Consider the following 23,144-nt stretch of genomic DNA (forward strand, 5'->3'; position numbering starts at 1 on the left):
TTATAAGTTATGTAACATTTATTTATTTATTTATAAATTCTTTATTTGCATTATAAACAATATAAAATAACAAAAACAACATTAGGCAAGGAACATATCAAATAGGCGGCCTTACCGCTTTCAGCGGTTTCTTCCAGGCAACATTGTCTCATTTTAAAAGTAATTTTCGCGGGTCTTCGGCAAATCGATTTATTACGTCTTCTGTGAAGATAAGATACTTACGGCCATTCCCAATATTTGATCTATCTCTGGTTTTGCCCTACTAGGCTACTAGAGATAGGAATAGCTCACATTAGACATTAGAGACATATTTTATGTTAATTGTGAGCTATTCCTATCTCTAGTACGGCAAAACTAGAGATAGACCAAATATTGGGAACGGCCGTAAGTAGGGATGTCAACAATGTTTATCAAAGTCTGAATGTGGAAAGTAGCCCTCTCCTAAAGTAAAAAACTTGGTCACCCTACTCACTAGGCATGAGTCATTTGACAGTTTAAACGTCATAGTGACAGTTCAAATGACAGTTGACAGATAACGTGGAACTACGGCAGTCGATTTTGTTGTTTACTATTTTTCAGGAACTCGTAATTCGTAAACTTGCGTAAGCCTAAGTTTTAAATTTATTTTATAAAGATAGGGCCCACAATTAGGGCTTTGCAATGCCCGATAATAATTTATTATTTTCAATATGCGTACTCGGTGTTGGCAAGTGATTCATGTCGCGACTATTATTTTCCTAACTTGTTTTGTGTCCTGCCTTGGAGCCGATGATATTATCAAAAAATTACCATTCTGTAACCCACATACGCAAGAGGACTCACATTTGAGCGAGTAAGTAAAATTATTATATCTCATATTCAATGAAAAAATTGTGTTTCAATTTCAAAACCCAGATCAGGACAAGTTCTAACTTGTCGAATTATACTGTCTTCTAGAAAAATAAAACCCACTGTCCGTATTAGCATTATATTTGTAAACATATATTACATGTGTGAATATAATCTAATCTAAATTGGCCTTGAGTCATGTAATCTGGGCATGATATTGACCAAGTAGTGAATTTTATTTGAATTATGCATTTTATGTAGCCTAAAAATGTACAGGCTTATTAACCACCAGCTTTTGCCCGCGGCTTCGCTTGGATTATGAAGGATTATTATATAGGTATAACTTTCATCCCCTATTTTAACCCCTTGGAGTTGGAATTTATCAAAATCCTTTCTTAGCGGATGCCTACGTCATAACATCTACCTGCATGCCAAATTTCAGTCCGATCCATCCAGTGGTTTGGGCTGTGTGTTGATAGATCACTATGTCAATCAGTCAGTCAGTCACCTTTGAGTTTTATATATGTCGTAGGATTATTTGATAAATCAAATTATCGCGAAAATTTTAGGGATTTCGCGAAAACACGGATAATTAGATAATGCTGTTTATATTTTTCAATTTTTCTAAAAAAAGTTAGGTTTTTTGGGAAAACGCGAGTCGCATTAGTTATTTTTGCTTACTGGCCAACTCTTATTCTGATTAGTTACTATCTTTTCCTATGTATCTTTGAGGTATTACACCATAGAATTATAAAGGATAAGAAATGACAATGCCTCTTCATAGGAACTTTACTTTTTATTAAACCTTTTTCTCATCTCAAGCATAACCTCAGAATTAGGTTCTGTTGAACTGTCAGCACTAATTTCTCTTGTATCAGTTATTTTGTATTTACAGACACACTTTAGATAACTTTTCACACTATTTTTAAGTCCAACTGCAATTTTAAACACATTAAAATATAATATCAAAAACTGCTGCTGGCTTACAAAAACAACCACAAACAAAACAACGCGTGACAATGAATTGACATTTAAAACGTCAAGTCTTCAATCTTTGTATACAAATCATACAAAGATTCCAAAATAAAACCCTGCGCATGATATCCAATGCTCCCTGGTTCGTGCCAAATGTAATGTTACACCATGACTTATGTATACCCACAGTAAAACAAGAAATTGTACGCTACACCAAATCCTACAAGGAACGCATTGAACACCATCCAAATACCCTGGCACAATCATTAATGAATAATGACAGTAAAGCACGACGCTTAAAGCGCAAAATACCGCAAGATATACTACAGTAAAATATATTTCTGTTTAAAAAAAGAGGATGTGACACTGGTCACATACCGAGCGCGCCAACAACAGCACCAACCAAAATACTGCTGAATGCATAGACTTAATATATACTGGCTGAATGTCCCATACTCAGGAGACAGATTGTAGTAAACAAAGAATTAAAAAAAAAAAGTCTTCGACCAATGAGGGATTTTCATTTATATTTTTAAATTTTATTTTTAACAATCTTAACTAGATGGCGTAAGGATAAACACTTCTAGATTTTCTATTGGTTCCTCACCGATCTGAAATTATCTGCAGGTTGGCACCACTGACTACATATGGCTTGTGTTTCCAAAAAATATCAGTGTACTGTCAAGTGTGACATAAATCAAAATATCCTAAACCTAAGCGTTCATTGGCCTAAGCTATTAGGCCAGTACACTGGTAACAGTTAAGGAACACGCGAAAACTGAAAACTGACAACTGAAACAGTTTTGGCGCGCACGTCACTTTCAAGCTTCTTCTAATTTTTATTGTTGGTGTGGTTTTTATTATTTTTTCCCAAATTGTATTATTTGGGTTTTTGATGTTAAAATATTAGCCATTAAATATCCGTTACCTTACACAAGTGCAGGTAAAATGTTGTCAAAACCAAAATGTATAATTCCTGTGACATTTGGTGTGAATATCGGTAAATGAGGCTATATCTTCCGTGAGTTTTAGCTAAAACATCGTTATAATAACTTTATTATCCTATTCATTGGAATATTATTGCGTCTTTTTCAAATTGAAATGTATCAAGTTTTACATTCTTTTGCCCAGTTTTGTGGCAATTATTGATGATATTCCCTGGTATTACCGATAGTTGTCTACCCATACGCCATCTAGTTACTGAAATAGAAACTATTTGACAATCAAATTAAAAATATTGGAAAATCCATAGATAAAGTATTATAGTATAGATGTAGTCTTAGCCCGTCATCGCGTGGCCATTTTGTGCTTATTTTCATACAAGTAGTGTGCGTTTATTTTCTTGAATATTTCTGTTTGTCGATTATTTCGAAGCACATTATGATACAGGAAAGAAAGTCAATTAGTTCATGATATCGATTAACTATAGTTCAAGTGATGAGAATCCGTAAACACACGTAAAAAGCTATGCAATTTTTATAGCCAAATTGTTAATTGATGTGACATTTTTAGCACTAATGCCTTACATAGCACGAATAAGGGATTAATAAACTTATAAATTATCTTTTTAGCTTACAAAAACACCGATTGAAAAGCCCAAAAAACGTTGTTCAAAACTTACGTATTTAATGTTAATCCACGTGTTTGAAGCATTCTTTGACCATTCTTATGGTTTGTTATTTAGCGGAACCACAAAACTCAACAATATCTAGCATTAAATGTTCACTGAAAACCTTTATTAACACTTTTATTACATGAAATGTGCAGACCGACTCCTTTGTTATGTCCTAGTAAGTAGGACATAACATTACACGCTTTTGACGCTTATACACCGATAAAAGGCTCTCTCCAGTCTATAGTACCTCAATGGGAAAATCCCTCATTAGAGAAGATGTGGTTGTGGGGCGCTTAAATCGACCAATCAGTGATTTTTTTCGATAATAACTAACGATTTGTTTCGCAATCTTACTAAGGCGACTCGCGTTTTCGCGAAAACGCTACCTTCTGTCAGTAAGATTGAAAAATGTAATCACCATTGTCTAATTTTTCGTGTTTTCGCGAAGTCCCTAGAATTTTCGCGATAATTCGATTTATCAAATCATCTTACGACATATATATAGATGTCATCTGCATGCAACATCTTGTATTTATGATACAGTGCTAAAACAGTTAGTCAGACAAAAGATATTATAAGGGTTCCTTTACTGTCTATGTTTACTTCATAAGCACCCTAATAGAATTGCTCTTTTTCAGCCTTGTAATAGTCAGCACTTTAGATGGACGAATCACAGCATTTTCGACAGGAAATGGCAAAAAAGCTTGGGACTTTGAAACACAACCACTCTTATCATCCAACTTGCATCATGTTGAGGTATAATTAAAATTGATAATTATTGTATTTGCAACAACTTGATTAAAAATATTTCTTACCCTGCAGTCCATTTAAAGTTTATATACCCTTATATCAGGAGTTGGCAACAATTTTTAGGCATCTGGATAGTGTTTTAAAATTCTAACAAGACCCAAAAACCTTTTGCAGACCTTATCTGTCTATCTGCCTGTTGCTGACCTCTGCCCAATATTATCTAAGAGTGGTTTTAGGAGTCAAGGAAAGTAGTTTCTCTACAAAACTTTTTTTACAGCTCACATCGGGTGGAAAATGGGTGAGGCTGGTGCCATCCCTTCGAGGAACTCTGTACAGTCTAAGCGGGGACTCCATTGAACCTCTGCCATTTGACGCTGAACAACTTCTGACATCATCTTTCAAATACTCCGATGAAATGGTCATAGCTGGCAAGTAAATTGAATTTGTTTATAAAATAAATTATTTATTTATAAAATAGGTATAAGGAACATGCCATTGTGCCAATATTTTTATCAATTTAAATATAACAATTATAGCTTAAATTATATATTTTGTAATATATATAATTATATACATGTAAAGCTGAAAACACATTATTTATAATAAATGTTGCCTGTAAAGTTTGCCATCTAATTCAAAATTCATATATATTTATCAGATTTTTTTAATTAGTCGGTACCTTAAAGCTGATCGCACATTTGTCAGCACCGTACGCGTCGAACGCAGTACGCACCGCATAGTACACGAAATGCGGTGCGTACGTAGTACGGTGCGAGGTTTCACATAATTTCGTGAAACTAATTCTTAAATACAGCTCGTTCGGCGCGTGCGTGCTGATAAATGTGCGATCACCTTTAAGCTCACTTATGCCCGTATAAATTGTCAGTACTTAAGATGCGACCCGGTCTCAAGACGCGGTTCGGCTCTGTGATTGGTCCAAATTTTGACAGCCAACCAATCACAGAGCCTGAACCGTCTCTTGAGACCGAGATGCATCTTGAGTATTGACTACGGGCCTTAAAGATCACCCTTTTTAAAAAGCAAATTAGCTTTTAAACATAATATTCCATTGCTTCAGGTGCTAGAGAAACGCGATGGGTGGGTGTAGACGCGCGTACGGGACTCATAGTGTACGAGTGTAACTCCAGCGGCTGCAACAGCGAGCAGCAGACGGCTAGTGCTGGCAGAGACATACTGGTGCTGCGACGACATTCCAACACTGTGCGAGCTTTAGATCCAAGAAGTGGGACTGAAAAGTGAGTTAAATGTGGTGTCCTAGTATATAGTTTTATACATTTATAATATGGAACCTACTAATAAATATATGGAACTTAATAATAAATTATTCAACAGACAACATGGATTCCTTCATAACAACTTAATCTTATGGTTTTGAAATCACAGACTATATGTAATTATTTTCTGGCTCCACCATTCGCATTTGTAATATTAGTATTTCGCCTTTCGTCTTTCTATCTTTCTGTCTTTTAAATTTTGATGAAATTTGGTAAGGTGATACTTTGAAACACGCGTCATTTTTGTCTCCAAAAGTAGGCCCGATTAACGAATTTCGACGTACCAAAGCAAAGCTGCGGTCATCTCCTAGTATTTGTTTACAGGCAGTCTGTAAACGTTTCATCGCCATTTTGTTTCTAGATGGAACTTCAGCGTGTCCGACCACCAGATGGCGCTAAGTCGGCGCGAGTGCGCAGGCGCATACCCTACCCAGAGCGCTGTGGCTATAGCGGTCGCGTTACCAGAGGGCGTGGTCGCAGTGAGAGGACCCGACAAGGTCCTGATGTGGCAGCAGAAGGTACGCCATTTTGTTTTTAGTTTATTACACGATAGTTTAAATGCCTGTTTCACACTTGCAATTTCATTCGATTCCGCTAACCTAAAGTGCAGTTATTATTAAACGGTGCAGTTATTATTAAATACGAGTCAAAGTTGTTAATGTGTGTGTTTTTAAAGTACTGTTTGTTATTAATGTCGATTTGACGCACTTTCTCGATCAATACACATTCCATTTTTTTCTTTATTAGTTAGCCAATATTTGAACATCGAAATACTAAAATCCCGTACTTTTCTTTGTCTACATTTAAATATAATCAACAGCTGGACGCGCCTGTGGCGGGCATGTGGCGTCTGCAAGGGGGCGTGTTACAGCACATGGACGTGCTGTGGGAGGCGGCGCGCGCGTCTGACCCCGCCCCTGACGCGATAGCGGGCCCCTCGCTGTATCTCGGCGTGCATGACACACAGGTGGGATTTCGCCATTTTTTAAATGATTAAATTGACTACTTACTTGCAAGACGACAGACGTTGTCCCGTCATATCTATGAAGTTTGTCAAAAACGGTAATATTACGTCTCCAAAGTGATAGTCAAGGAGCCCTAGAACAATTTTTTTAAATTATTATCAAACAAAATTTTGTGAGTAGCTTCATTTTGATGAGACAAACAGCATTTTTATCTGCGAAAAATCTTGAAAGTGGTAGCTAACAGGGTTAAAAAGGATTTCATACTTTAATTTGATCGTCATAAAATATGGATTGTTCTATTTATAGGACAATGTTACTCTTAAATTATATAACTATTAACCTACCAATAAACAAAATATCAGCTGGTTAGGGTTCCGTTTTAGGGTTCGGTAATCGACAAAACTTGGTCGACTATGGTACCCTAAAATGGAACCATAACCAGCTGATTTTATCAGTAGTTTACAAAGAAGTTTATACCGTCGAAACTTTGTACGTCACATACGTGTGTGTTCAGTGTTACACTTACAAAGTCCAACTTTTCGTACTCATGTAAATAACTTGGCCTTTAAACTTTTCAGCTATACATCCAAGAGTCGCAGCTGTACGCCAAGAAGTTGGAATCGTCGGTATCTATAAAGTCGTTGCCATGGAAACTGAAACAGACCCGCCCACTCATAACGAGCGATGGCACCGCCCTGTCGCTACAAGACGCCGATCCTAAAACGTTGACTGCTGTCGCTCTGCATGGCTCGGCGGCTGCTAAAGGTATTTTGATGTTAATTTAAGGAATAATTATATATTTTGTATTTTTTTATTGCACTATTAGAGAAGTTGATTCATAGGCACATGGCAGACCTATGTAGTTTGGTCGCGTTATGTCAAACCGAGACGACAAATCACAAATCTATATAATAATACGCAAGCGAAAAACTTTGTATCCCTTTTGACGAAAAATGCGGAAACGTAGGTGAATGAAATTTTGCACAGTTATAGTTTATATGGTGAAGGAGTGCATCGAGCTAATATTATTTTGAAATTATGCTTTTATCACACATTTTTTTAACAAATAAAACATTACACACGTATTATTATACATACGTATATATTTGTTATAATATGTTTTATTTGTGTAATACGCACACTCAAGAAGATGACAGATTTTTGAGTGACAAACCTATACATACGAATTATACTCTTTTATTTATGGTTGAAGTCTGTTGACAACACTTTCAAATCAAATCAAATCAAAATTGTTTTATTTCTGAATAAATTTAAAATAAATGTTTTCAGAAAGTCCTACATGATGCCTACCACCGGTTCGGGAAATAACCCGGCGAGAAGAACCGGCGTAAGAAACTCGCACGGGGCCCACTTTTTTACCAAAAAAAGTGAGAAAAAAATTAATCTTTTAAAATAAAGTTTACAATTTTGTAACTAAATATTATATACAATATCCACATACATAATTGTAAGTCCTATAATAATGAAGAAGTAGCCTTGCAAGAAGCCATCCTACTCCCAAGGTGTGCCATCGTTTATGAAATCATTGACCTTATAATAGGCTTTGGCACACAAACGTTCTTTAACTACTTTTTTAAATTTATTAATGGAAAGATTTTGAACGTTTTCTGGGATTTTGTTGTAAAGGCGTATACATTGACCTTTAAAAGATTTACTGACTTTACTAAGTCTGATCACCGGCATATCTAGCTTGTGCTTATTTCTAGTATTCCTAGAGTGAATGTCACTTTTAACTTTAAATTTACTTATATTTTTTCTAACATATATTACATTATCCAAAATGTATTGAGAAGCAACAATTAGAATACCAATTTCTTTAAATTTATCTCTCAGAGATTCTAAAGCAGACATTTTATAAATAGAACGTATGGCTCGCTTCTGCAGCACAAATATTGTATTAATGTCGGCAGCGTTTCCCCATAAAAGGATTCCATATGACATCCTACTATGAAAATAACTAAAATATACTAATCGTGCCGTATCTTCGTCAGAAATTTCCCTAATTTTTCTGACTGCATATGCTGCAGAACTGAGCCTACCTGCAAGATTAACAATGTGAGGACCCCACTGTAATTTACTATCAAGTGTAATACCTAAGAATACAGTGTTGTCTACCAAATTCATCTTCTCATCATTTAATACTACATTGGTTTGGACTTGCCTAACATTGGACAAAGTAAACTTTATACATTTTGTTTTACTAGAATTTAAAAGTAAGTTATTAACATTAAACCAATGTACTATTTTTGAGAGAGCACTGTTTACCTCGTCGTAGTTCGACTGTTGTCGCTTCACTTTAAAAATAAGTGAAGTGTCATCAGCAAAAAGCACTATCTCATTATTATTATCCTTAACTAGATAAGGTAAGTCATTTATATAGATGAGAAAAAGGAATGGGCCTAATATAGATCCCTGTGGGACACCTAATTCTATTTTGGTTCCTTTGGACCTTTTACTATTAACCTCAACCCTTTGACAAATTGAAAATGGATTATAGCTTTTTTTATTGAATCTTAGATACAATAGTATAATATATTCTAATAAGACAATGCTTACACGGCCAGTCTGAGATCAGCTGAGTCCCAGAGACGAGAGTTGAATAAAAAATGATAAAGTCAATATTTTTTTACAAATTAAATGTAGTAGTCCTAATGTCGTTGAAACTAAGGTCGAATTTCGACCATTGGGCGATCTCTAGTAACATTAAATTGACATTATCCAATCAAATGACGTTGGTCTGTCAACTGCCTATGACTCAATTTCCTCGATGGTATCCTTAGAGAAATTAATGCATAGGCAGATGACAAGTAAGACGTGATCTGTCTACACACATCTATCGTCAGGTAAATGGAAATTAGGCCACTGACTTAGGATGTCTCTTTATTAACTTTAATTACTTTTATATTTTACAAATGAAAATGTGATGTAATAAGATTGGATTTAATTTACAAATTTAAATCATTAAAAATTACATATGAAATGACTAACAGAATTTTTATTTTTAGATAACAGCGGATTCTTCCTATACCTTCAAGACACATGCGACGAAACTATACAAGTAGACGGAGAGACCGAAGATATACTTCCCAATAACAGCGATTTCGACGCCACAGAGTTCAACCATGTGCACGTCCACGTCTATTCTCTATGGTTCTGGTGGAAGGAAGTCCTAGTCATAGCCGTTAGCTCGGCTCTAGTCATGAATCTGATGATTTGGCCAAGATTCTTTCCGACTAAGCCTCCCCCAACAACGCCTCTACCGATTAATCAAGAGTATATTGTGGTTGAAAGACATTACGAAAGACCGGTACCAGTTAACAACAATACGGAGTATATGGGACGGTTTGACAGTGATTTTGAGCCGTTGATGTGTTTGGGTAAAGGCGGTTTCGGTGTGGTGTTCAAAGCCAAGAATAAAATTGATCACTGTTTGTATGCTGTTAAGAGAATCACACTACCGAGAACGTAAGTGGTATATGCAATTAAGATTTAGTAATTTATCTTATACTCTTTAAAATATTGTTTAGTATTTTAATGACCCCTTAATATTAGTTAGAAAGCTCAAACCTCTTTACTCAATAACTTATTCTGAATTGATTTTTGTCCCTTGAACTATTCATTTAATTTTTGTCCCTAAGGCCTAATCTTTGATTTCCGAACACCCTCAAAGCCCTATTCAAATGACTTGGTAATTCAATGATATCAAGGGCGATCCCTTAAATGTTACCCATTATCTGTGTTCATCTAATATTTGATAATGCCGCTATGTAGACTTAGGGTATTCTTATTCTTCTTTTAATAATGGCCGACTCGGTGGTTGGTTGAATGTCAGAGTGGCTTGAAAGACTTTGCTCTGGCTCTTCTTTTTGTCTGGTGAAGAAACAAGAGTATGGTGTCAAAACAAAATTACATATTTACAGGAGTTGATTGACCTTTAACAAACAGAAACAGAAACATCACAATCTAATATTGTTATCACGAATATACGCACAAAAAATTTCAATAACAGAGGTATTTACATTTACATAAGATAAAACCGAAATAGGGTATATTGTGTCAAATAGACATGTTATCGTGACACATGACAACTACATCGTGACATATGACAGCAGTTTGACACGATAGACCCTAAGGCTACATAGCGGCATCAGTAGCCTTAGCACGGCCACCAGTAGAAATGCGAAAGTATGGACAAACTGTGGAGATAAACTTAAGGTAGCGTTCCAATCTTTTTTCGTTCCCAAAAATTCAATTAAAATGCCACTTTATGATAGACTATAGTCCTAAAAATTCAAATAATATCCTACTCTATGACATATTCTATAGTCTGTCATAAAGTGGCATTTTAATTGAATTTTTGTCAGTCGCGATTGGCCGCGGTAAAGATCAGAACGGCACCTTTAGTTTATGTCCACAGTTTGTCCATACTTTCGCATTTCTACTGGTGGCCGTGCTAAGGCTACTGATGGCATATAGAATATCAAACACCCTCATTCTCAGGGAGTCAAAACGTCAGCGAGTACTACGCGAGGTGTTGGCACTGGCTACACTGGAACACGAGCACATAGTGAGATACTTTAACTCGTGGATTGAAGAACCACCGCCGCAGTGGCAGGAGACTTGGGACAAGCATTGGATGCAGTGAGTATTAATACAGTGTGTTAGTGTAAACACCGTTGTCCTTCAAACCATCAAATAAGCCCATCAAAATGAACAACTTTTTCTATGACAACAATGCTAGGAACTAAAAATAAAATGCCGTCTTCATACCCATACGGATGCCCGGATCGGCAATTTGTATGGGTATGACGACGGTTTTTTTTTGAGTTCCCAGCACTGTTCTCATAGAAAAAATTGTTACTGTACACACTGTATATTATTTTAGTAATTAATGGTTATTGATGGATAAACATCTTTTAAACAATTACACAAAGTTTTATATTGGGAGCAGATTTAGGTCTAAAGACAGGTTTGATAAAGGTAATAATAAAATCGTTATGCAAAACGAAAATTTAAAAAAAAATCGTGATCCAACAGTCTCCCTCGAATTCTGCTTCCTCTAAAGATATATTATAATTATACAAAACGTTATATTTTAACCGATTTTCAAAAAGGAGGAGGTATCTCAATTCGACCATATAATATAATATGTATAATGTATAAGTATGCTACTTTTTTTGATGCCAGCCTGTGATTAAAATGACATTCGGGGTATTAGAATTAGTGCCTTCCAATACCAAAGTTAACGTTTTCATTTCGTCAAATGAGTAAAGTTCTTATTGCGTAAAAATTAAAAGTTTAATGGAGGCACTTCACATGGCTATTTGTATTTGCTATTGGCTATTTGTTGCATTTGACAAAATTATTGACGTATACACAAACAAGCAAATAAAGGCAAATACCAAACTTTTACTTGATTTTGTTTACTTGCCTATTTGACTCCTTTGATGTGCGTCAAAAACCGACAAAGGTACGGATACGTGTATTTGGTATTGGTCATATTTGTCAAATAGTCAAATAAGGCCTTAATAGTCAAATAAGGGTGACAGCTGTCATTTGACTTGTAAACAGTGGCTCCGCTAAATTTTAACTTTAAAAATATAAATATTACAGTATTTAAGTGGTGTACCACAATAAAGTGTTAAGTGGGTCCTTAAAATTACCAGAAAATGTTATCAAGCAAAAATATTGAGTGTGTTCTTTAAAAAGAGTAAAAACAATTCGTGACTGTGATTTCAAAAATAAAGTAGAAAGAAGACATTACAGCAAAAACTAATAAACTAATAATATGACAAATTTATAAAGTGAATCTGGACTGAAGTTAAAAATTAAAAACAGTTAAAGACAGTGAAATAAAGTGAAAATATTAAAAATATACAAATCATTACACAATTAAGAAAAACTTCGGGTAGATAGAGAAAAAAAAGCCAGAACAATAACAATTCCAAATTATTATTCTCTACCATAAAGAGAACTGATATGTTTCGAAATTCTATCATTGTTGCATATGGTTTGTTGGTCTAGTGGTACAGACAACGTTCATGATATCGCAGTAATCAGGGTTCGATCCTATGCCATTCAGTAGCTTTTTTCAATTAGTTCAACGACATATTATCCATTTTACGTTCACTATAATTGAAGATTCAAGCAAATTGCCGTATATACAAATTACCAAAATAAAATTAAAACTGCTGAGTTTAACAACAGATGTCGCTACTAATAGTTAACACCGATAATAATCATTGAAAAATAATATCAACAATGTACGACATGGAAGATAACATCACACTCAGGAAACCGCGTAATTTCAACAGAAGAAAGTCAGAGACAGATCTCTCAAATATTCTTGATGATACTTTCGCCAGCGTCTCCAATACGTCGGATAACTTAAGCCTCTCACATAGGAGTGTCCCGGATTATTTAGATACCGATGTGGCCGAGATTAATGATCTAAAAGAAAAGATTCAAAATTTACAGCTAGAAAAAGATACTGCCCATGAAGAAATAATCAATCTTAGCCTTGAGTGCTCTCATTTAAAAAAAGTCATTAGTGATAAGGATAGAGAAATAGAGACTCTAAAAAAATTAACGGCTGCCTCTAACTCCTTATTATATACTCCGACTATACATAGGAAATGTCTTACACCAACATATCACAGATCAACTTACCGTGGCAAAGTCAAATCAGCATACCTATCACCCACATTATACAAAAGAAAGGTGAATTGTATTGAAACACCCAAAAATCGCTCCTATGAAAAGACGAAAAACCAACAACATGCTTCAGCTTTGGACGGTTTCGCTTCAATTACTCCTTTAAACACAAATACACTGAATCTAACACCTGAGGTGGCTCAGGGGATTCCCAACGATAAAAAAAGAATTTATGTAGTCGGGGATGAGCAAGCAAGAGGGCTCGCTTTGCAAATGCATAATGACAGGTGCACAAGAGATGATAACTCATGCGAGATTCTCGGTATGATTTTGTCCCACGCTACCTGTACCGACATTCTGAAATATTGTGAAAATTTAAAAAAGTCTCTAACACGTGAGGATATTGTGATTTTAGCGCTGGGTTCAAATGACAAAAACCCTTATAGAATTTTGTCTAGTATCAGCAACATCCTATTCCTTTTAAGGCACCAAAATGTATTTATTTTAGATGTTCAATATAACAAATTTTTAAATGTAGAACTACTTAATAACAATATAAAATTAATTATGAAAAGTTTTAGTAATGTGATAAGTTTTAATAACACATATAATATTGAGGTATATCGCAATAAGAGAACTTTAAATAAAATTTTAAGCCACAAAATAATGATTGAAATAGAGCTTCTTAATCTGAGAAAAAAAAATTATGCAATAACTTCTTATGTAGACACGATACAAACGTCAGCAATAATAATTGTCCTGAGCCTTCCAAATCTAAACCGTGTTCTAACCAAAACAATAAAATTAAAATAAAAGATATTAGTCCCATAAAGGGAACGATACCGTACTATTTTAAAAAGCATCTAAATTTCAATGAACATACGCTCAAGAAAGACATATTTTTTCGCGACTAAAAGTAACAATAATTATGAAAACAATATGACAATCCTTCATCAAAACATTGCAGGTGCTTTAAGTAAATCCGAAGAAATTACACTAGCTTTAGCGAATTTTAAATCTGACAAGAAAGAAATTGACGTTTTGTGCTTAACTGAAACATTTATAAAAAGAGGTATGATGACTCTACTGAAAATACCTGGATATACCAGATACAGGTTGTATCGTCTTATTGTCGTAACAATAAAAGAGGTGGTTCCTGTATACTGGTAAAAAATGACATCCCCTGCAAACAACTAAATATAACCGATGATTTTGCATGTGACTTTGACTTTGAAGTGTCTGCCATAGAATTATTATACCAAAAAATAATTATTTTATGCATATACAGAACACCTAATAGTTGTCCTAATATCTTCATAGACAAATTAGAAAAAATATTATTAAAATTAAATCTAAGATCCAGAAAAATCATACTATGCGGTGACTGGAATCTTGATACCCTCAAACCTAATAAAAGTTGTCTAGAATTACAAAGTATGCTTAAAAATTTTAACATTATAATGCATATAAATGTGCCTACCAGAAAAACGACTTGTATTGACCAATTTGCTTCAAATTTAAAAGAAACCATCGCTGAAACTCATTATCTGGCACTGTCGGACCACGAAACTGGACAAACACTCACTATCAAAATTAATCAAAATCAAAAATTAATAAATTGGATAGAGTACGTTAGGGATTTTAGTAAAAATAACATGGACAAGTTTATTGAATGCATTTCCTCACTCAGTTTTAATGAGGTTTATGAAAAAAGAAATGTAAATGACGCCTTTAATGTTTTTCACGAATTATTTAGTTTGTTTTTTGATCTTTGTTTTCCTTTTATAAAATGTAAAAAAACTAACAAAAAGATCAATAGCTCTTGGCTTACTAAAGGAATAAAGAAATCTTGTCCTAAAAAAAGAAAATTATATTTGATTTACCAGCGAAGAGGAAACGATAAAAATAGGAATTATAAAAACTACAAAAAGTACAATACTATTCTAAGAAAATGTATTTACAAATCACGTCAACTACAAAATAAAAAATATATAGACAACACAAAAAATAAAGGCAAAGCAGTTTGGCAAATCATAAATGATAATATAAAAGATAGTAATAATGGGCAGGAAATAGAAAAAATTAAATACAATAATGAAATATATACTAGTGCAAATGACGTAAGCAAAGCCTTTAATAAGTTTTTTATAAGTCTGACTAATTGTAATAATTTTTTATATAATTCTGAGGAAATCGCTAAGACATTAAAAATTAATAATGCAAATTCAATATTTATAACAACAACGGATAAAATGGAAGTAAATGACATTATTAAACATTTAAAAAATACAAACTCAGTGGGAATAGATAATTTAAACACTAAATCAATAAAAGCATGTGCTAAGTATATATGTGAACCGCTAAGCTACATAATAAATCTTTCGTTTCAAGAAGGGACTTTCCCAGATAGTCTAAAAAAATCAATTGTAAAACCTATATATAAGAAAGGTGATAAAAAAGATTTAAATAATTATAGACCTGTAACATTAATTCCTGTAATATCGAAAGTATTTGAAAAGATCATGTTAAAAAGGTTATGCAGTTTTGTGACAAAATATGATTTATTAAAAAATGAACAATTTGGGTTTAGAAAAAATAGAAATACCACTCAAGCATGCTTTAATTTAATTAAAAAAATTACGGAAAGTCTAAATAATAAAACTTTAATTACAGCTGCCTTTTTAGACATGAGCAAGGCTTTCGATTTTGTAGATCATAAGCTTCTTCTCCATAAACTAGAAAAATACGGCATAAGAGGCAAAGCACATGATTGGATAAAAAGCTACCTAAATGGAAGACAACAATGTGTACAGATTACTAAAATACAAAAGGGAACTAAAGTTAGTAGTAGGTCAAAGTTTTTACAAAACGAATACGGTGTTCCCCAAGGAAGCCTATTGGGACCATTCCTCTTTCTATTGTACATTAATGATCTTCCTGAAGCTATCGAGGAAGACTCAATATTATTCGCAGATGACACAACTGTACTTATTAAATGTAAGACTAAACAATCATATCATAATTTAATAACCTCAACACTAGACAAAATATTTATATGGCTAAAAAATAATAATTTAAAAATTAATCTTGACAAAACAAAACTAATACAATTTCGTGACTATCGTACTCGCCCTATTGACATGAATATATCTTTTGACGGTATTAAAATTGACAACGTTAAATGTACAAAATTTTTAGGTCTTATGGTTGACATGCATTGTGACTGGAAGTCACATATTAATTTCATATGCGACAAGCTAGATAAATTTGTGTTCGCGATCAAAACATTACGATTGAAAGTTTCTACGGAGGCAGCGTTAACTGCCTATCACGGTTATGTGGCATCGGTTCTCTCATACGGTCTGTTGTTATGGGGGAACTCGGTTGACTTTGAAAGGGCTTTTCGGGTGCAAAAGAAATGCATAAGGGCTATTTGTGGAGCCTGGTCTATGCACAGTTGTAAACCTCTATTTACAAAACTACGCATACTACCCCTTGTGTGTTTATATATTCGTGATCTTTGTGTATTCGTTAAGCAAAATCCACAATACTTTACACTTAACTCAGACGCAAATAATAGGAGTGCCACTCCAAGATTTAAATATAAATTATATATGCCACCATGTCATCTAGATGTATATAAAAGAAATGTGTGTATTAGTGCTATTAAAGTATATAATAAACTTCCTGACAGATTTAAAGATTTGAAATTAATTAATTTTAAAACTCAAATAACGAAGTGGCTATTAGAAAACTCTTTTTATAAACTTGACGAATATATGAAATATGTTGAAGAGATAAAATAGATTACTATATTATTTTATTTCAATTTCTTATTAACAATGACATTATTTTAATTTTTTCTATCATGATTAGTTATTCGACAATATTCTTTATTTCTTTTATCTTTTACATATTTCTTTTAAATTATTATTATTGGTGTACAGCGTTTAATTTTATATCAATTTTAACAGTGATTTTATAATATATTGTATTTATTACTTAGATAATTTTATGTAATTTTATAATTTTAATTAATTTTATATAATGAATTGCACGCCATTGTAATGGCAAGAATGTACTGGAACTTTCATTATTTATTATAAGACTGATGATTATGTACTACATTCTGGCAATAAAGGAGTTTGATTTGATTTGATTTGAAGGCCAAAACTTTGGCAAACAGACCGTCTACACATGGTGATTGTTTGGCGAATACATCAAATACGAAAATACAAATGGCCATGTGAAGTGCCTTCATTTTACCTAGTAGATTTTATCTTCTGCTTGTCGTCTGTTTATTTATTAACATATACACGTATTTCAGGAAGTTGGGCGACATTTCGGAGCTGCCCGATGACTATTTCTCTCCCACTCGCACGCGGCAGTCAACGCGCAGCGCTAGCGTCATGCTCGACCTGCACAAGGACTTAGACCCGTGTATGGACGTACTGGAATATGATAAGAAGAGATCTAGGTGTGTATATTTTTCATCTAAAATTGTTCTATTTTAGTCTTTATACATTTTTAGAATAGAGGCAAAAACATTCGGATTTAAGATTAATATCTTCGTAATCCGTAATATTTTTTTCCTATATATACGAGTGAATGAGACGGAAGGAATCGGCGTGGACTTTTTTTTTGCGGAAAGGAGAAATGTCGTAAATGTGTATAGCTAAAGCTATAACAAGACATTTTATTGAAATAAATAAGTAGTAATTAAATATATTTTGTAATTTGCAGATCACTTAGCTGCAACGACTCATTCGTCATCGAGTTTGACGAGAAAGCGTCAAAGATTGCGTCCCAAACCATAGATAGTACAAAAAGTCCGGGGGACATAACTCCGCCTAACACGCTGTCCAAACATATGGCTAGCGGCGACAATGATGATTCATTCATAGTGTTCCAGAAAACTATGGACGAACAGTCAAAAGATTTGTCCAACAAAATACTAGAGAAGGTCAAACATAGCGATAGTTACGTGAAAACTGATAGTTCCAGTAAGAAAAGTAAGAAGGTGAGAATATTTTAAATTATTTTACATTTTGTGTTTATAGTGCGTAAAATTTAAAAGTGCGTATGCGTACGCAAATTTGCTTGCACGCTTGCGTATTTGCGTGTACGCCAAACCGACCGTTCTACATTGTAAATTAATAAACGAAAAATGGATGGATCTGTTTGTCATTTATGTACCGACTACCGACTCGAAGGCCCATATAAGGCAATTGTATTATTTGAAATGGAATACAGGTTTATGAGTGATAACTTCTTTGTTTCATTTAGTAGATATTTTCGGGGATGTTGTAAAAAGGTTACAAAATGGAATATTTTTTTCAGAAGGGTCACAAGCGTCACTGGTCACTCGATATGTGTCTCCCGGCCAACAGCTCCAAGATGTATCTGTACATACAGATGCAGCTGTGCCAGAGCGACAGTCTACACGACTGGCTGCGGAAGAACCACCGGTGGGAGATGCGAAGGCCGCAGGTATGAGGTAGTTTGAGAGGCATGAGAGGTAGTTATGAGAGGAATAAGATGTAGTAATGACAGGAATAAGAGATAATTATGAGAGGAATAAGAGGTAGTTATGAGAGAAATTATTAGAGATGTATGAAAGTGTGTGGCAGCGCAAGCCGGGGGTCGCGGGTTCGAAGCGTCCATAGATATTAATTATTATAATATTAGAGGAATGACATGTACGAGTGTCTCTCGAAAAGTGTAAGAGTCATGAGATGTAATTTAAAAACCTTCTCTTTTCCAGGTAAAAATACTATTTAGTCAGATAGTGTCTGCAGTGGAGTATGTCCATAAAAAGGGTCTGATACACCGAGACCTGAAGCCCAGCAATATATTCTTCGCGCAGGACGGGAGAGTGAAAGTGGGAGACTTCGGCCTAGTCACTGCCATGGCTGATAACCTCCAAGATGAGTCGGAGTCGACGCCACGAACTAGGCATACTAGTAGAGTTGGTGAGTCTATGAGTTGTTGCAGGTACCATCGAAGAAATTGGTTCATAGGCAGATGGGGGACCGTCGTCATTCGGTCGAATTATGTCAATTCAATATTAATCGTGATCTGTCGGATGTGTTTAACATCACGTGACCAAATTACATAGGTCCACCATATTCCTATGAATCAACTTCTCTGATAAATTTGCACATTTTCTTAATCTCCCTCTTTCATAGAGTAAATGAAAGAGAAGGCATGATATTTGACACGGCGAAACAGTAACTAACGTTGGTGTTTACAGAATCTTTAAAGCCTTGCGTCGATAAAAAGAAACCGTAGTCTATTCATGTTAAGAGGGAAAATAAATTACTGAAAAAAATAGTTAAAAACGTTACGCGAACCTGTAAATACAAAATAGCACTAAATTCACGCACAAGAGAAAGAGACAAGTTCAAAGCTTCGTGTCCTGTTTACTCGCGCAACACGGCTTCTGTCAAATATTTCTGGATGATTGGACTTTAACATTTAATTCCCTTATTCCAGGTACCCACCTCTACATGTCGCCGGAACAGCTTGCCGGGCGCGCGTATAGCTTTAAAGTTGACATATACTCGTTGGGCATGGTACTATTCGAGCTGCTATGTCCGTTCGGCACCGACGCAGAGCGAGTAGCTTGCCTCACCAGACTTCGAGCGGGCGCCTTTCCTAAGCACTTCCCCGAGACGCATCCTGATGAGGTAAGCACGCACACATATTCACACGTACGTACGTACACTCACACGTAAGGCACCGACGACGCCGAGCGAGTAGCTTGCCTCACCAGGCTAAGAGCGGGTGCTTTCCCTAAGAACTACCCCGAGACGCATCCTGATAAGGTAAGCACGGAAGTACGCACGCAACCACGACCATACGTATGCATATGCGTGCGCACACTCACACGTTGGGGACCTCCGCTGAGCGAGTAGCTTGCCTCACTAGACTTCGAGCGGGTGCTTTCCCTAAGAGCTACCCCGAGACGCATCCTGATGAGGTAAGCACGCACTTAATTCGCACGCATCTACGCATGTATGTACGTACACTCACACGTTGGGCACGGAAGCCGAGCGCGTAGTGCCTTATTAGACTTCGAGCGAGCGCCTTCCCCAAGCATTTCCCTGAGACGCATCCTGACGAGGTAAGTTAACACACATGTAGGTTTGCATGCGCGGTCGCAAGCATGTACGCATGCTAGAACGTATCCGTGCCCGCAAGGACGTATGAATGAAACACGTCCTGAGGATGTTAGTGAAGTCATTGCAACCTGCAATAACTCTCGAGTCTCGATATTTTATTAGCCCAAATTAAAACTAACGCATGACATCTTTTGCTGCGTCCGGTTTTAAACCACCCACACATTCATGTCAATGTCATCCATGTGTAGTGCATTCTAACCTAGTGTTACTTTTAGTTAGGCTTTCATCTAAATATGAAAAGATCCTTATTTAATTATTTTCTAAGGAATAAAATATTTTTTTCCAGACCGAAGTGCTAAAGTTGATGTTGAATCATGATCCGAACGAGCGGCCTACTGCTACAGGTGTGAAGGCGCGCGCGCCACTCTACGAGAAAACTGGTGAAGATATATCGTATGAACAATTAGTTATGAATAACAGTCAATGAAATAATTTAAGACAATCATAATGTTTGGGGTCTACAAGGAAAATATTTAAGGTTAGTTTTGAGGTAACTTTTGTGATATTTTTGGGATACGAAGTGACTTTATAAATTTGTTTGTATCCCAAAAAGTATATAGGCCACTCCGCGCGGTGAAGTTTTGCATATTTTATTATTTGCCACAAATGTTGCGTTTTGTCAGACGCGGTGTTTTGACGCAACGACGTAAGTACCATCTTACGTAAGTACCAGCTTTGTCCACACTGGGCCTTTTTTTGTTCATCAAGGGCATGCGTTATAGCGCAGTCAACAGCGAACGTGAGGCATGCCCGCGACGCGCGTTGCAATCGTAGCGCTCGCTATGACACTTTTCTTTCAACGCGGGTGGATTTTGACGCATTCAATTATTGAATATGCCAAACCAAAGTTGAATAAAAAGAAGATGACGAAAATTGCATTGCATAACGTGGACATAGCTATCGAAGATATTGATTCATATGCAGTCTGCAGATAACGGTCCTAAGTTCGGATCGTGTTATGTCCCAATGTTCGTCGCAAAAAGTCAGCTGGGTTTGACGTAACTCGACCAAATTACATGGTAGTTTGCATAGACAGTTCTTCTTCTTCTTTTAAAAATGGCCGCCTCGGTGAGTTGCAAATGTCAGAGAGGCTTAAAGGACTTATGGTAGTTTGGTCGAGTTACGTCAAACCCAGCTGTCTTTGGATCAATTTCTCTGACAGTAGAAAAGACTAAGCGGGAAGGTAAAGATACACTACGCTGTCACTTCTGTTTATTGTGTTATCGCGTTGCCGCAACGCAGTTTAACATACAAATTACAATGCGTTTCCGTTGCTACGACGCGACGGAGTAATAGTGTGGCCCTACTACGCCCTTATGAAAGAATAGTGATGTTATAACTTAAGTTGTAGTTATTACAATAATAATGTTGTATTATGATGATATTTTGATGACGGTGATAAATACTATGAACTAGAGCTTGTAAGTCATAAAGTTATGGGATTTGGCTTGGGAACGAACTAAATTTTACATTAGAGGTTAGATCTCAGATCGCCAAATATAATTATAATAATTCTAGCCTTCAAAAAAATACATTAAGATTATGTAATATTAATAACATCTAATTCATTTAATGAAGTGTTTATGAGAAATGCTCTGATATTGACGGATAATTAATTTGGTAGCTAAAAAATTAACTTACTTGTGTGTACAATATTTTTGACTGTTTTGATATAAGATTTGATTGTTTAATCTACATATTTTTAACCTCCGCTGCATTAGCCGTGATACATTTTAATTTTAGTTGCGATACGGCGCATATTTAAATGACTTTTTTTGCGGCTAATATACAAGTAAGCCTATGTTTTATTCCCGTTTAAAAATTCTCCCAGTGTGACCAGAGTCATGTAGAATAAGTTTAGTCATTTAATTAATAGTGAGTTTGTAGGAGGCTTCACACAATAATTATTAAGTATTAATCAAAACAAAGACTGTATGGGGTTTGGTGTTGGTATTTATTGCTATTTTTGTGAGTGTCATAACATCATGTATTTTTAATTTTTGTCATGTACCTGGCCCAGAATGTAGCAAAATTAATGACACTATGTTAAAAAAAATTATAAAACTAAAGGTCAATTTAAACCGAGACCGCAATACAGCCACTCTTCGTTTATAACACGTCATTTTTATGGAACTTGAAGTGTCGCGTCATGTCGCTACCGCTTAGGGCCAGGCCACAACACTGCATTGCGGCGTCGCATCGTAAAAATCTACGATGCCGCAGAACGCATCGTGGAAATTTCCGATGCGACTGAAATTTTGCGCTCCGACATCGCATCGCATTTCTGTGCGGTGTTGTTTTGCGATGTAACGACGCCGCAACGCAATGTTGTGACCTAGACCTAAGTGTCGTCTCATTTTAAACCGAGAGGTGAAGCGCAGTGCCGTAAATAGGGCGGTGCCACCGGTGCCCAAGCACAGGGCGTAGACTCTGGGGGGGCGCAAAAATGGCCTGACCAGGCAGGTATATTATTTTATACAGCATAATTTCCCACTGCGGCCCTAGTGCTGCACAGTGGGGGTGGTGTAATCATAACAGGCAAAAGGCCTACTTGATATCAGACGGCTCGCCTGCTTGTTTTCCCATATCAGTTTTTTTTTTTTAAAGTTTGTTTTCCAAAATTTTTGTACCTACCTATTATAATTATTAGTCTACCAACAGTCAACACCATGTTTTATTTTATCACCCTGAATGAAATAAAATAGGCCTATACATATTACATAGAATTGCGCCTATAATATCTAAAAAAAAATGCAAGGGCGCACTCGCACAGGGCGTAGAAAAGGCTATTTACGGCACTGGTGAAGCGACGCGGCATTTTACATTGAAATCTTCTTGTGTATTTAATAAAGTTTTA

At 35.6% G+C, this 23,144-nt stretch overlaps 1 protein-coding gene across 1 annotated transcript; it reads left to right on the forward strand.

Annotated features, from left to right (window-relative positions):
- The first annotated feature begins 552 nt into the window (after positions 1-552).
- Positions 553-20,958, forward strand: LOC121736139 (eukaryotic translation initiation factor 2-alpha kinase-like). The gene is made up of 15 exons (XM_042127214.1): positions 553-832; positions 4,057-4,174; positions 4,446-4,596; positions 5,247-5,424; positions 5,825-5,981; positions 6,284-6,430; positions 7,007-7,193; positions 9,455-9,914; positions 10,950-11,090; positions 17,431-17,580; positions 17,847-18,123; positions 18,444-18,593; positions 18,868-19,075; positions 19,599-19,792; positions 20,574-20,958. Exons 1-15 carry the CDS (start codon positions 690-692, stop codon positions 20,712-20,714), a joined length of 2,802 nt encoding a protein of 933 aa, XP_041983148.1. The 5' UTR covers positions 553-689; the 3' UTR covers positions 20,715-20,958.
- Positions 20,959-23,144: the final 2,186 nt, after the last annotated feature.

This window comes from Aricia agestis, chromosome 18, assembly GCF_905147365.1.
Source record: "Aricia agestis chromosome 18, ilAriAges1.1, whole genome shotgun sequence".
In the NCBI taxonomy this organism is placed as follows: domain Eukaryota; kingdom Metazoa; phylum Arthropoda; class Insecta; order Lepidoptera; family Lycaenidae; genus Aricia; species Aricia agestis.